This window comes from Impatiens glandulifera, chromosome 6, assembly GCF_907164915.1.
Source record: "Impatiens glandulifera chromosome 6, dImpGla2.1, whole genome shotgun sequence".
NCBI classification, from domain to species: Eukaryota; Viridiplantae; Streptophyta; class Magnoliopsida; order Ericales; family Balsaminaceae; genus Impatiens; species Impatiens glandulifera.
In genome coordinates, this window is record NC_061867.1 from 54,335,157 (window position 1) to 54,347,978 (window position 12,822).

A 12,822-nucleotide genomic window follows, 5' to 3' on the forward strand; every position below is an offset into this window, starting at 1 on the left:
TTTTTATAAAAATCATTCATACTATTAAGATCTATATAATATGAATCAAATTTCTTAAGAAAATACAAACTCATTAAAGTATATTAACATACTTAACCAAAATTATTCACATTCTTTGTCGCTCCGTCTTTCAAATGAGTTCAGTCTATCTAGACTCTAACGTAATCTCGCAAGTTCACAAGTATTTGAACTATCCCGTTGGATAGAAAGTCTTTCACTTTAATCAAAAGTGCAATGCACTAAAGTCGTCATGTCTTTCACATAAACAGAGTTTCCCTCCCACATACATTAATAAGAGAAACAATCTAACACTACTATAATACCATCTTTCTTCTCACCTAATTATTTACTTTTCTTTTCTTTTTTCACTCTAAGTGTTTAACCAAAAGTTAGAGTAAAAATGAATGTTTGGTGGTATGTGGGCTGCTTGATCAAGTGTTCTTTATCCTTTAGCTTATTAAAGCTTCCTATCACCATCTCAACTGACAGTTTGGTTTTCATCCATGCTTGATAGAATATTATTAGGCAAAAAGTTTAGTTTATTATATTAGCAATTCCTAGATAATATTATACTAGAATAGTTGTTCAATATGGTCGATATATATGATCACTCATTATACAATTGTTTAAATCAGTTAAAATCGTTGCAACTTGTAAAATATAAAAAATATAAAATTAATTGAAAATAATAATAAGTAAATGATATTATAAATATATTATATTTACAAAATTAATTACAAAATCGTATATTTATAAATATATTATTTATATTTATAAATAAATGATATTATAATTCATTTATTTCAATAAATAATAACTTTTTTTAATTTATAAATATAATTTTTTTTCTATTAAATTGTAAATTTAAAATTATTTATAAACTTGTAAAAATCATCAAATTAACCGTCAAACTCGTTAATCTCTATAATCCTAAAACTATAAAATTAACTCAAGATTTTAAGAATAATTACTAGGCTTTCCAATAATATAACCACACTAAATACTTTCACAATCAAAGCACCTAATTAATTTAGGTGTCAACTCCTAAAATATCACACTCTCAATTGAATTTTCAGTTACTTTTGGTTTTGTTTTTAGTAGGTTTGTTTCAATTTATTAAATTGCTTATTACAATTAACATGTTGATGCTAATATGTCATTAACATGTTTTATGTGAGGTTTTCTTTTTTGTTTTTGTCTTGTACAGTTGTGGTTTTCACTTTTGTCTGATGTTTGGGTGATTAATTAGGCTTGTTGGTGTTCTTGGAGTTATGGCTCGATTTCGGTTCTCTTTAATTGCATAGGCCGTGGATGTATATTTGTTGTTTTATTATCGACGTTTGGCACATTGTTTTCATTTTGTGGGGTAGTATATATCGAATATACACCACGTCTTAACTTGCAATGTTTATCATTTATTTTTACTTTAAAATTAATGAGTGGATAAGGATATCATGAAATGGAATGATTAAGATCTGAAATAGTATGATATTTCTATAAGGTGGTATTCTTTTATTGTGTCCTTCATTAGTGGCAATTACTTAAAGTGGTGCCCTTCACTACTATGTGGGACATCATGTGCACTAAATTCAGTTGTGAATATGTATACTTTTGTTTTAAAGAATTTGTGAGTCAAACCATATACTATGTGGGCCAATAATTTAACAAATGTCTTATCTAGGCATACTTTTTTTCATTTTCTTTTCTATATTCAATGTTTAGCCATAATATAAAACAATCATATTGAGTATTCAACAAAGTTGGTCTATTGAGATTCTTCATGGGTTTTTTAATCACCTTATTGTGACGACAATTCAGAGATAATAATGTATGGACGGTGATTTATGAGCTTTTATTTTTTGTCATTTTATCGAATTGTTCCCCTGTGATTTGTTGTTTGTAATTATTTTGAATAAAATAAAATGCAAGATAATAAACTTATTTGAAAAGACTTTTAATTTATGGATCTATTTTCATCTATGATGTAGTTTATAATCAATCAAAACAATGAAATCCTACATAGAAAATAATGTTTTCAAATGATCAATTGTTATTAATTTATATATTTTGATATTATTTATTTAAATTCATCTTAAATCATTTTCATCTATCATTATGTCTTAATTGTCAATGCTAACAAATAATTATTCAACTCATAGTCTCAAAAGTCACAACTGTTAATTATGATAATCATTGTGATTTTCTTTTTTCCGTTACCTTTAATACTCGACAAAGGAGGTGTGTCTTATTAGAGAAAATACCGTATTAAATTAAAGCACATTCGAAAAAACCGCTTAAATTTTTTAATCCATCAAAGCTGCGATTAAAGACTTGCTAATTGAGATTCTAACTTTTATGTTCTATTTAATGAGCGATTATATGACATATTTTACAAGTTAAATAAGTAAAATCAATTCCATTTATCCATAAAAACAAATATAGATGAGACCCGCAATTAAAATTCTAACCCCTCAACTCAATTACAACTGCACATATAAAAACTAACCTAACAATTTAACTATTGGCATAATTATAGACAACCAATATTCAAAGAAAATAAGGCATTAAATTAAAATGACTGAATTTGGGAATCTAACTTCTAAGAACATCTCCAAACGACAAACTCAAAATAGGTATATGTATTACAATTCTCCCCATTGGCAAACCCATTTTGAGTATTTCACCATTTTCTCTCCAAAAAAAAAATGCATGTATCAAAAAGCTCAATTTTTTTTTGTAAAGTTATAATTTGATCCTTCAGCTTTTTATGTTTAACTTCTCATATAATTTATATTGTTAGTTAATTTTTTTTGTATGATTTATATATTTAACTTTTTTATTTTATATATTTTATATATTTTATCATATGTTTTTACCTATCATAAATTTATAATAATAAACATAATTGATAAAAATCTAAAAACTAAAAAAATAATTTTTTTAAATAAAAAATAATTAATTAATCTATAATTAATTTTATCATAATTTTCTTCCATATGTGTGAGTTTAAAAATATTGAAATTTAATTTGTAAAATTAATAATATATAGGTAGTTATTGAAAATGTTAAAAATTTAGTATAAATTTAAATATTCCTTTAACATTCTTGAGTTTAAAACTAGTATTTTAGTTAAAGATGAATATTATTTGATTTGATACCTACTACATTTTAAATTTAAGAATATATTTTTGAGTTGAAAATGTTTGAACATGTAATTTTTAAATTAAAATATTTTATAATATCTTTTAAGAATATAAATATATTTTAATTATTTAACCTAAATAACTTAAAATCCATTTTTAGGTAAAACAAATATTTATTTTTCAAAATAAAATTTGTCTTATTAATTTCAAATATTTTTAACTTATTATTTACATTGTATTTATAAAAAAATAAATAAATAAAATATTTATGTCACTAATTTAACTGTAATTATGAATATTTTATTTATTAATTAATTAATAAATTTTAAATTAGTAACATAAATATTTTATTTATATATTAATAAATTTTAAGGAAAGTTATAAACTAGTGATATGAATATTTTATTTATTAATCAATATTATGTACATACTAAATTAAATATGTTTGAATATATTAAGACAAATTCTTATTTTTGAATAACTTTAATAATAAAGAATTTTAAATATTTTTATTAATACAGCCAAAAAAATATATTTAATAATTACATACTAAATTAAATTAAATTAAATGTGTTTGAATATGTTAAAGACAAAATCATGTTTTTGAATAATTTAACAATAAAGAACTTCAAATAATTTTCATTAATACAAAAAAATATATTATTTAATAGTTTATCGTATAAAAATATTCACAAACATTTTAGACACCCCAAATCATTGTAATCAACTCCAAACATAAAATTAATCTCTTCAAATTTTTGAAGAGCCATCTATTTGTTTTTTTTCGAACATAATTTAAATCGGTATCGAGGTTTTAAGTTGACGATCTTTTTTCCATTATTTTAAAACAATCAACCCATATTTCAAATAGGATACATTTATTATTTTAAGTTCCGTTTTTCATGCACTTAACAATTTGGGAATATTTGTCCTTGAAAGACACTGTATTTTCAAAGCTTACATCATTATTTATATATAAAGTCAATGTTTAATAACATATTTTCCCCTAACTATAAGATAGGTCAAAATTGATATAATACAATCAATGAATGATTAAATATATACTTGTATTTCAGAAACCAATGCATGTATTATCATTGACTTTTTACATATGAATTTGTAATATTGTTAAATTGACATATATACCTTACATTCAAAGGATTATAAATAACAGTTGATATAAATTCAAGTAGTTACTTAATGTGACCGTTGAAATTTGTGGTTTAATTATATCCAATTGTATGTTTTGAGACCAAGATTAATTCTTGTATTTATTTATTTTTAAAAATAGCTAAATAGGATAAAAATTGATTAATATTTTTTTTTTCTTTTTTTTTTATAATCTTAAATCATATCCCACATTGTAACTTTATTTCCGATAGATGGGATGTAATAGATATTGAAAATAATGATAAATTTAGGACTTAATTGGTTGAAGTGATTTTTCAAATTTAGTACTCTCCTAATGTTTTGTCATTTATAGAACTCTTATTTTCTTTGTTTAATTATATTTAAAACTCTATATAACGTCCGTTATTTATTTAACATTATATTAATTTTTATTTATTTCGATATTCGAACATTATATGACAATGATTAGATATTTGATGAATTTAATAATTTTTTAGATATTCGAATGTTACATGACAATGATTTATATTCCACGAATTTCTAAACTAACTTTAATCAATTTTAATATTTATAAAAAAAACAGAAAAATAATAACAAATTTAAACAAAATTTCTAAATAAACAAAGACGAAAATATTGAATTAGTATGTCTATAAATTTATTAATACATTATGGAAGTTATTTGAATAGATCATATAGTCAACAATAATATATAAGATTGTATTTTATCAACAATTTTATCCAATGATTATATATTTATGTTCGAATTAGATTAGTATAGTAATGGGTAGGTGGTTCAAATTGTTTTAAATAAGTACCTAGTTAGAATTCTACTTGTTTATTTTGTATTTGTTTATTTATAAAGGGTCATTTCTTTTAAATAATTACAAAATAAGTATTATGTGTTATTCAAATGTGTCACATATGATTTAAAAAAGTTAAATTAAAAAATAAATCTTTGGACTATTTTGACTAAATTTTGGTGATATTTTAAAACAATAGCTTATTTGAAAGCAATGTTGTCATTAAAAAAATTAATATATTGGTATCAATGATAACCCGACAAATCTAGTTAATAATATAAATTCATTTTCTTTCCAAGAAAAAATTATTCAAATAATTGCCATAAGATTTTTTTTTTTAATTTGTTATACGTTGATTGACAGTTGAACTCGATAATTTAAATTTATGTATTTTATACTAAGTTATTTTCTGATTAAACTATGTTAAATAATTGTGAAGTAATCATTATTTTTTGAAACATTCTGCTGTGAATTTAGTCTGGATTTTAATAAAAAAAATAATATAAATTTATTATAAGCATTTTTTTTTGTTAAATATTTCAATTTAATATTTTTTTTAAACTCAAGTTTCACTCTAAATTGATGTAAAAACATTTTCTATTTATCTATTATATCATTCAAATAATTAAAAAAATCACCCCAATAAACATTTTTAAATATTAATTCATATATTATTACAAAAAAAAAATGTTTTCATGTTGAGCTTTATGGAAAACATCTCTCTTTAGTTTATTAAATCTTGTGATAGGTTTTAATAAGTGCAAATTTAAGTAAAATATTTATTAGATATTATTAATTTTTTTTAAATATTTAATATATAATAAAAAAACACTGATAATACTTTAAATAAAAATAGGATAATAACTATTTAATATATACACTAATTTGTTTTTAATTCAAACAACAAAAACACGTTAGAAATTAGAAAATATTATTTATACAGTTAATTATAGTAAAAAAATATTTAAAAAAATAAAAGTCCAATATATAAATGATAATTGTTTAAGCATAACTATAAAATAATAAAAAAAAAATATATAAGTATTCATTTTGTCATAAACACACTGAAACACAATGAGATTAACTATTTTGAGCAACAATAAAAACATTAAAAAAAATGTTCATAGACGAACAAACAAAGCATAAAATTTAGTGTAAACGAACTCGGAAATCTTCAAAAAGATTTCGACCCCTATACCGATTTTTCAGAAAATATATATCTCATGTCGTCGTAATAAATGCGTTGTAAAGTAAACGTGTTGTTCAATCGCAAAATAAATAAATAAATATTTTTAAATATATAAGAACTCATATAATCATATGCATAAGTTTATAACAAAAATTCAAAGAGCCTAAATATGGTTTCCTCTCTTCTTTATTTGTATTGTGTTGCATGTCAATATTGGTCTGTTTTTTTTTAATATATGCTAACTAATAATAATAGCATGATTGACCACAACTTTACAAATTGCATTATTTATTGGTCTAAGAATAAGGCTTTGTTTGATTTGAGTTATTTAAAATTATTTCAAATATTCACAATTTTATCATATATCATCTGGTTAGTTATATAATTTAAATTATCAATTAAAATATAGATTATTTTTTAAAATATTTTTTTACATTATATATTTACAATTTTTTTTAAAAAAAAATAAAAAATAATTAACATCAAATGAACAAAGTTCACCGACACAGCTAGCGTTCACACATGTTTTTCAATTAAATATTTTAATAGGTAAAAATATGTTTGAAAATATTAAAAAGATAGAGATTACTTCAAGAAAATGTGGGGTCATGTGTCATTATCTCTTATTTATTATTCAAACTTTAATTTATTTATTAACATTAATAAGCTATTACTAACCCAAAATTGATAAAAAAAATAAAAATAAAAAATTGACAAAAATGATAATATTTGTAAACAAGGATAATCTCATTAAAAGAATGACCAAGTCAAAATATAAATATTTTTTTTATCAAAATGTTTATAGATTATGTACAGATTTTATTATAAATTTTAGTATTATTTTATATATAAAAAAAAATATAATTAAAATAATTCTTTGAATTATTTTTCATATTATTTTATATTTGTAGGCCTCCAAAAATGAAATAGAATGTTTAAAAATTTCATTATAAGTTTCATAAACATAACCTTTTAATTATATTTCACATAATAAAATATCGTTAACAAATATAAAAACATTCTTAAAATTCACCCAAAAAAAAATAATATAAATATGGAGTGAGTAATTTAATTATTGTAAAAAAAATAATATGCAGAACTATATTTTTTATTATTCTTAAAAAATTATATATAATTTATTTATTCTTTATACACTAGTTATTTTTCTTTCTAGAACTAAGTTTATAAATTGGTATAAGTATTGTTTATATAATAAATTGTTGCAATAATTTTAATAAATAAATATAATCAAATACATTTTTTGTCTGAACTCAATTTATAAAAATATATATATACTACTCAAGCCTATTTTATGTCAAATCTCATTTTCTCTCATTAATATTTTCTCTTCACTTTAAAAAAAAAAAAAAAAAAAATTTACTTTAATTATATTTATTAAATTAATTAACTATATAAATTTATTATAATATTAAATTTATATTTTAATATAAATACAAAATATTATATATACATATATAATATTTTAATATCTTAATTAAAATTTTAAATAATGTAAATGGTGATGGATACAATATAAAATGATAGATTATGTAAGATTAATGTTAAATAATCAAAACTAATAAGTATTTAAAATCAAATTAAAAAACATCATTTGAGTTATATATATATTAAAAATAATGAGAAATGATCATTTTAGTTTATTATAATTTATGTAGTAAATTACAATAAAAAAAACATACATAATTGTTTGAAAATATTATAGTAGTTAATGTTTTAGAAGAATTAATACATATCTAAATATTATATAACTTTTTTTTGAAAGTTCAATAATTGTGATCGATTAATGTATTATTACATATGATAGAAGAATTTTTTTCTAGAATATTGATTGATATGTTTGGTGAACTCATTAATTTTTTAAAATTTTTTAAACGTACTAAATTTTAAATTATATTTATTGATTAACATTTTTTTTTATATTTTCATTATTACTTATCAAATGATTAATCTTGTTTATGGTCGGTCTTAGTCAGTTAGGCGGCTGCTTAAAGTTCTATCGGTTCGATCCCTAAATCATTATATGAGTTACCATGTCATTTACCTAACTAAGTTATTTTTTTTTTAAATAATACAAACTTATTATATTTACCTAATTGTATATAAAATATAATTATTTTAACTAAAAAAATAAAAATAATTTTTTTTTCATTTAGAGCACCCGAATTCCTTGTCCCGTGCTGCTTTCGATGTGTGTCGAGCGTAATTTATGAACACTCGTATTTTTATAATGTTTTTATCTTTATGTTTAGACTACTTTATTTATAAAAAAATTCATTAATCTTTTTCAAAATAAAATAAAATAAAATAACATCCATATTATAAATAAAAATTTAAATATTGGTTATTTTCATTTTCACCTCTATAAAATGATTAGTACCCATAACAAACTGAGTCATCATTCTCTTTCAGCCATTTCCTCTCTCTAAAAAGTTAGTTATCTTCATCTTCTTTGTTAATCTAATCGTTCAAATAATTTTGATAAATTGCAGAGATTATTTGAATTGTTATCTTCCATGATCAAGTTTATGATCATCTTAAGCTTATTATTCATCATCTATCACAACTGTTTTTTAGCCTTAATTGACTAATTTGACTCCGGTCAACAACAGTTTGCCGATTCAATGATTGATATACTATTCGCTTTAATCAGATCTGATATTGTATTTTAATGCAGTTCAATGATGAAGAAGATAGATGAACGTTTCGATTCTGAACAATTCATACAGGAATTCGATCTTCTAACTAAAGACGCTGAGAAAGTACAACGAGATACTCTTAAGAAGATATTGAATGATAATTTTGATTCAGAATACTTACAGAAATGGAAACTGGAAAACGCTGATCCTGAGATTTATAAAGCTAAAGTGCCTCTCGTTACTCATCACGATTTGGAACCGTATATTCAGAGAATTGTTGATGGAGAAATTACTCCAATTCTTACGAAGAAACCGATAACAACTATTTCATTGAGGTATGTTTTGATTATAATTTCATTCGTTTTATGTTTCAAATCTTGTTGATCGATTGATCGATCTCATTTCGTTTGCAGTTCTGGTACTACTCAGGGGAGACCTAAATTTGTTCCGTTTAATGATGAATTGGTTGATACTACAATGCAAATATATAAAACTTCTTTTTCGTTTAGAAACAGGTATGATTCATCATTCATGAATGATTGTTATTCTCATTTGTTCTTCGATTCTGCTTCGTGTTTTTGGAGAATTGGTTGATTAGGTTAAGGAATTCGTTCTAAATAAGTACTAGTTCATTGTTTCAGTTATATGCATAGATTAGAGATTCATGAATGATTGTTATTCTTCTTACTTACAATTAGTGTCTCATTTGTTCTTACATTTGCTCATATGTGAAAGAGTTGTGAGATTGTTATGCGATTCTGCTTCGTGTTTTTGGAGACCAATTGGTTGATTAGGTTAAGGAATTCATTCTAAATAAGTTACTAGTTCATCATTTCAGTTATAAACATAGATTTGAGATTCATGAATGAATGTTATTCTTCTTACTTACAATTAGTGTCTCATTTGTTCTTACATTTGCTCATATGTGAAAGATTTGTGAGATTGTTCTTCGATTTTGCTTGATGTTTATGGAGAATTGGTTGAATTAGGTTAAGGAATTCGTTCTAAATAAGTACTAGATCATCATTTCAGTTATAAACATAGATTTGAGATTCATGAATGATTGTTATTCTTCTTACTTAGTGTCTCATTTGTTCTTACATTTGCTCATATGCGAAAGAGTTGTGAGATTGTTCTTCGATTTTGCTTGATGTTTTTGGAGATTTTGTTGATTAGGTTAAGGAATTCATTCCAAATAACTACTAGTTTATCATTTCAGTTATATACATAGATTTGAGATTCATGAATGATTGTTATTCTTCTTAGTAATGATACATGATTTACTTAGTTAGTGTCTCATTTGTTCTTACATTTGCTCATATGTGAAAGTGTTTTGGAGAATTGGCTGATTAGGTTAAGTAATTGATTAGTTCATCATTTCGTTTCGATCTTAATTTTTCAGGTTGTTTCCAATTCGAAATGGGAAAGCGTTACAATTTATCTATAGTAGTAAGCAATTCAAAACGAAAGGAGGTTTAGCAGCAGGAACAGCAACAACAAATGTTTATCGAAGTCCACAATTCAAAAAAACCATGAACTCGATGCAGATACCATGTTCTAGTCCTGATGAAGTGATCTTCGGTCCTGATTTTCACCAATCTTTATATTGTCATCTCTTATGCGCTCTCATTCATCGCAACGAAATTCAAGTGATTTCGTCAACATTTGCACATAGCATTGTCCATGCTTTTCGAACATTCGAACAAGTTTGGGAAGAGCTATGTACAAACATACGAGAAGGAGTTCTCAGCGATCGAATCAATGGTCCATCCATTCGAATCGCTATGGAGAAACTACTCAAACCAAACCCTGAATTGGCTGATTTGATTTATAAGAATTGCTCGAGTTTAATCGATTGGTATAGATTAATACCAACATTGTTTCCCAATGCCATGTATGTTTATGGGATCATGACTGGATCCATGGAACCTTATTTGAAAAAATTAAGACATTACGCGGGAGAATTGCCACTTTTAAGCTCGGATTATGGATCTTCGGAAGGATGGATAGGAGCGAACGTAAAACCTCAATCGCCACCCGAATGCGCCACTTATGCGGTACTTCCACATATCGGTTATTTCGAATTTATTCCTTTAAACGATGGTTTTGAATTGGAAGCTAAGCCAATTGGTCTAACCGAGGTTAAAATCGGGGAAGAGTATGAAATAGTAGTCACAAATTTCGCGGGTTTGTATCGTTATAGACTAGGGGATGTTGTAAAAGTAACGGGCTTTTACAATTCTACCCCCGAACTTCAATTTGTTTGTCGGAAAAATCTTATGTTGAATATAAACATAGATAAGAACACGGAAAGGGATTTACAATTGGCGGTTGAAATATCGGGAAAGTTATTGGCGGGAGAAGTGGTGGATTTCACGAGTTTGGTGGATGTTTCGAATGAACCGGGACATTATGTTGTGTTTTGGGAGTTGAGTGGTAATTTGGAAGATGAGAGGATTTTGGGGGAGTGTTGTGATTGTTTGGATAGGTCGTTTGTGGATGCTGGTTATGTTAGTTCGAGGAAGGTGAGGGCGATTGGACCGTTGGAGCTTCGGTTGGTGAAGATTGGAACATTTCAGAAGATTTTAGATCATTTTCTCGGCATGGGAGCTGCGTTTAGTCAATATAAGACTCCGAGGTGCGTGGGAAAATCGAATGTGGAAGTTATTCGAATTCTTTCGAGCAATGTTGTCAAAAGCTACTTCAGCTCGGCTTTTGGATGATTTCTTGTAAGAATTATTAATAATGTAGAATTTAAGAATTGTATTCATGTAACACTTTAATATGTATTAGAAATCATTTACACTGTATTTAGTTACTCATTATTGTTCAAGATTAATAATGAAAATGTGTATACATAACACAAGTTACAAATCTTTCAATATATTAAAAATATTAAATGAATAAAGAAATATCAATCTCAATAACTTTTATTGTATTTTAAAATACTAATATTTCACAATTATTCAAATTAAAATAATCCTTTGTTTCGAAAATAAAAGTATTACATTAATCCTAATATATTATTGTTTTTATTGTAGTTTTAGTTGAAACTTGTAACATTATTTTTAAATTGAAAAAAATTATAATGTTAAATTCTCAAATTTTGTAATTATATATTATGAATAAAAATTAATCATTTAAATACGGATAAGACTTATAAACAAATTTACAAAAGAAAATTTAGTAGAAATTTGTAGTTTAGTATAGAACACAATAACTAATTATCGAAAATTTGAGTATTCATTATTCGGACAATTAAAAAAAAAGAATTTAAAAGTAAAGACAAATATTAATCGATCCAAGTTTATTGATAAAAGTTATAAACTAAATATTGATTACAACCGGGTCGGCTCTGTGAGGCAATTTAGACAGCCGCATTGGCTACTTCTTCTCGGACTCAAGGCAGGCCCATGGACTAGGACAACCCACCTAAGACATTCCATTTAATAAAAATAAATAAGATTTTTTTGTTAAATTATTAATATTTTTAATATAAAAGTGTGTAATATAATGATTGAGTATGAAAAATAAGAACTTTATTTGAATATGAATTTAAATTTCAAAAAAAAAAAAAAAATTATTTACATGGGTATGGGTCTGAGACCTCCCAATTCTTGGCATCCCTGTTTGAACTCACAACCTTAATAAATGTTTCTATATCTATTATAAGTTGGTTAAATAAAAAATAACCATCAATTTATTTATTTATGTATTGTAAAATATGAACAAAAGAAAGATAAAATGAGCCAATGACAATGAAATGAGCTATAATTAACCTGCCAGATCTTACTCACCTAATATTAAACTCATGGATCACCGATTTGAGTGAGTCATTATTGAATATTAAGAACATGTTATAGAACCAAACCCATGTTCAAAACATGAAAAGACAATTTT

The 12,822-nt window shown here is 24.1% G+C and overlaps 1 protein-coding gene across 1 annotated transcript; it reads left to right on the forward strand.

Moving 5' to 3' along the window:
* The first annotated feature begins 8,883 nt into the window (after positions 1-8,883).
* LOC124941443 (jasmonoyl--L-amino acid synthetase JAR6-like) lies at positions 8,884-11,748 on the forward strand. The gene is made up of 3 exons (XM_047481773.1): positions 8,884-9,257; positions 9,336-9,437; positions 10,325-11,748. Exons 1-3 carry the CDS (start codon positions 8,965-8,967, stop codon positions 11,643-11,645), a joined length of 1,716 nt encoding a protein of 571 aa, XP_047337729.1. The 5' UTR covers positions 8,884-8,964; the 3' UTR covers positions 11,646-11,748.
* Positions 11,749-12,822: the final 1,074 nt, after the last annotated feature.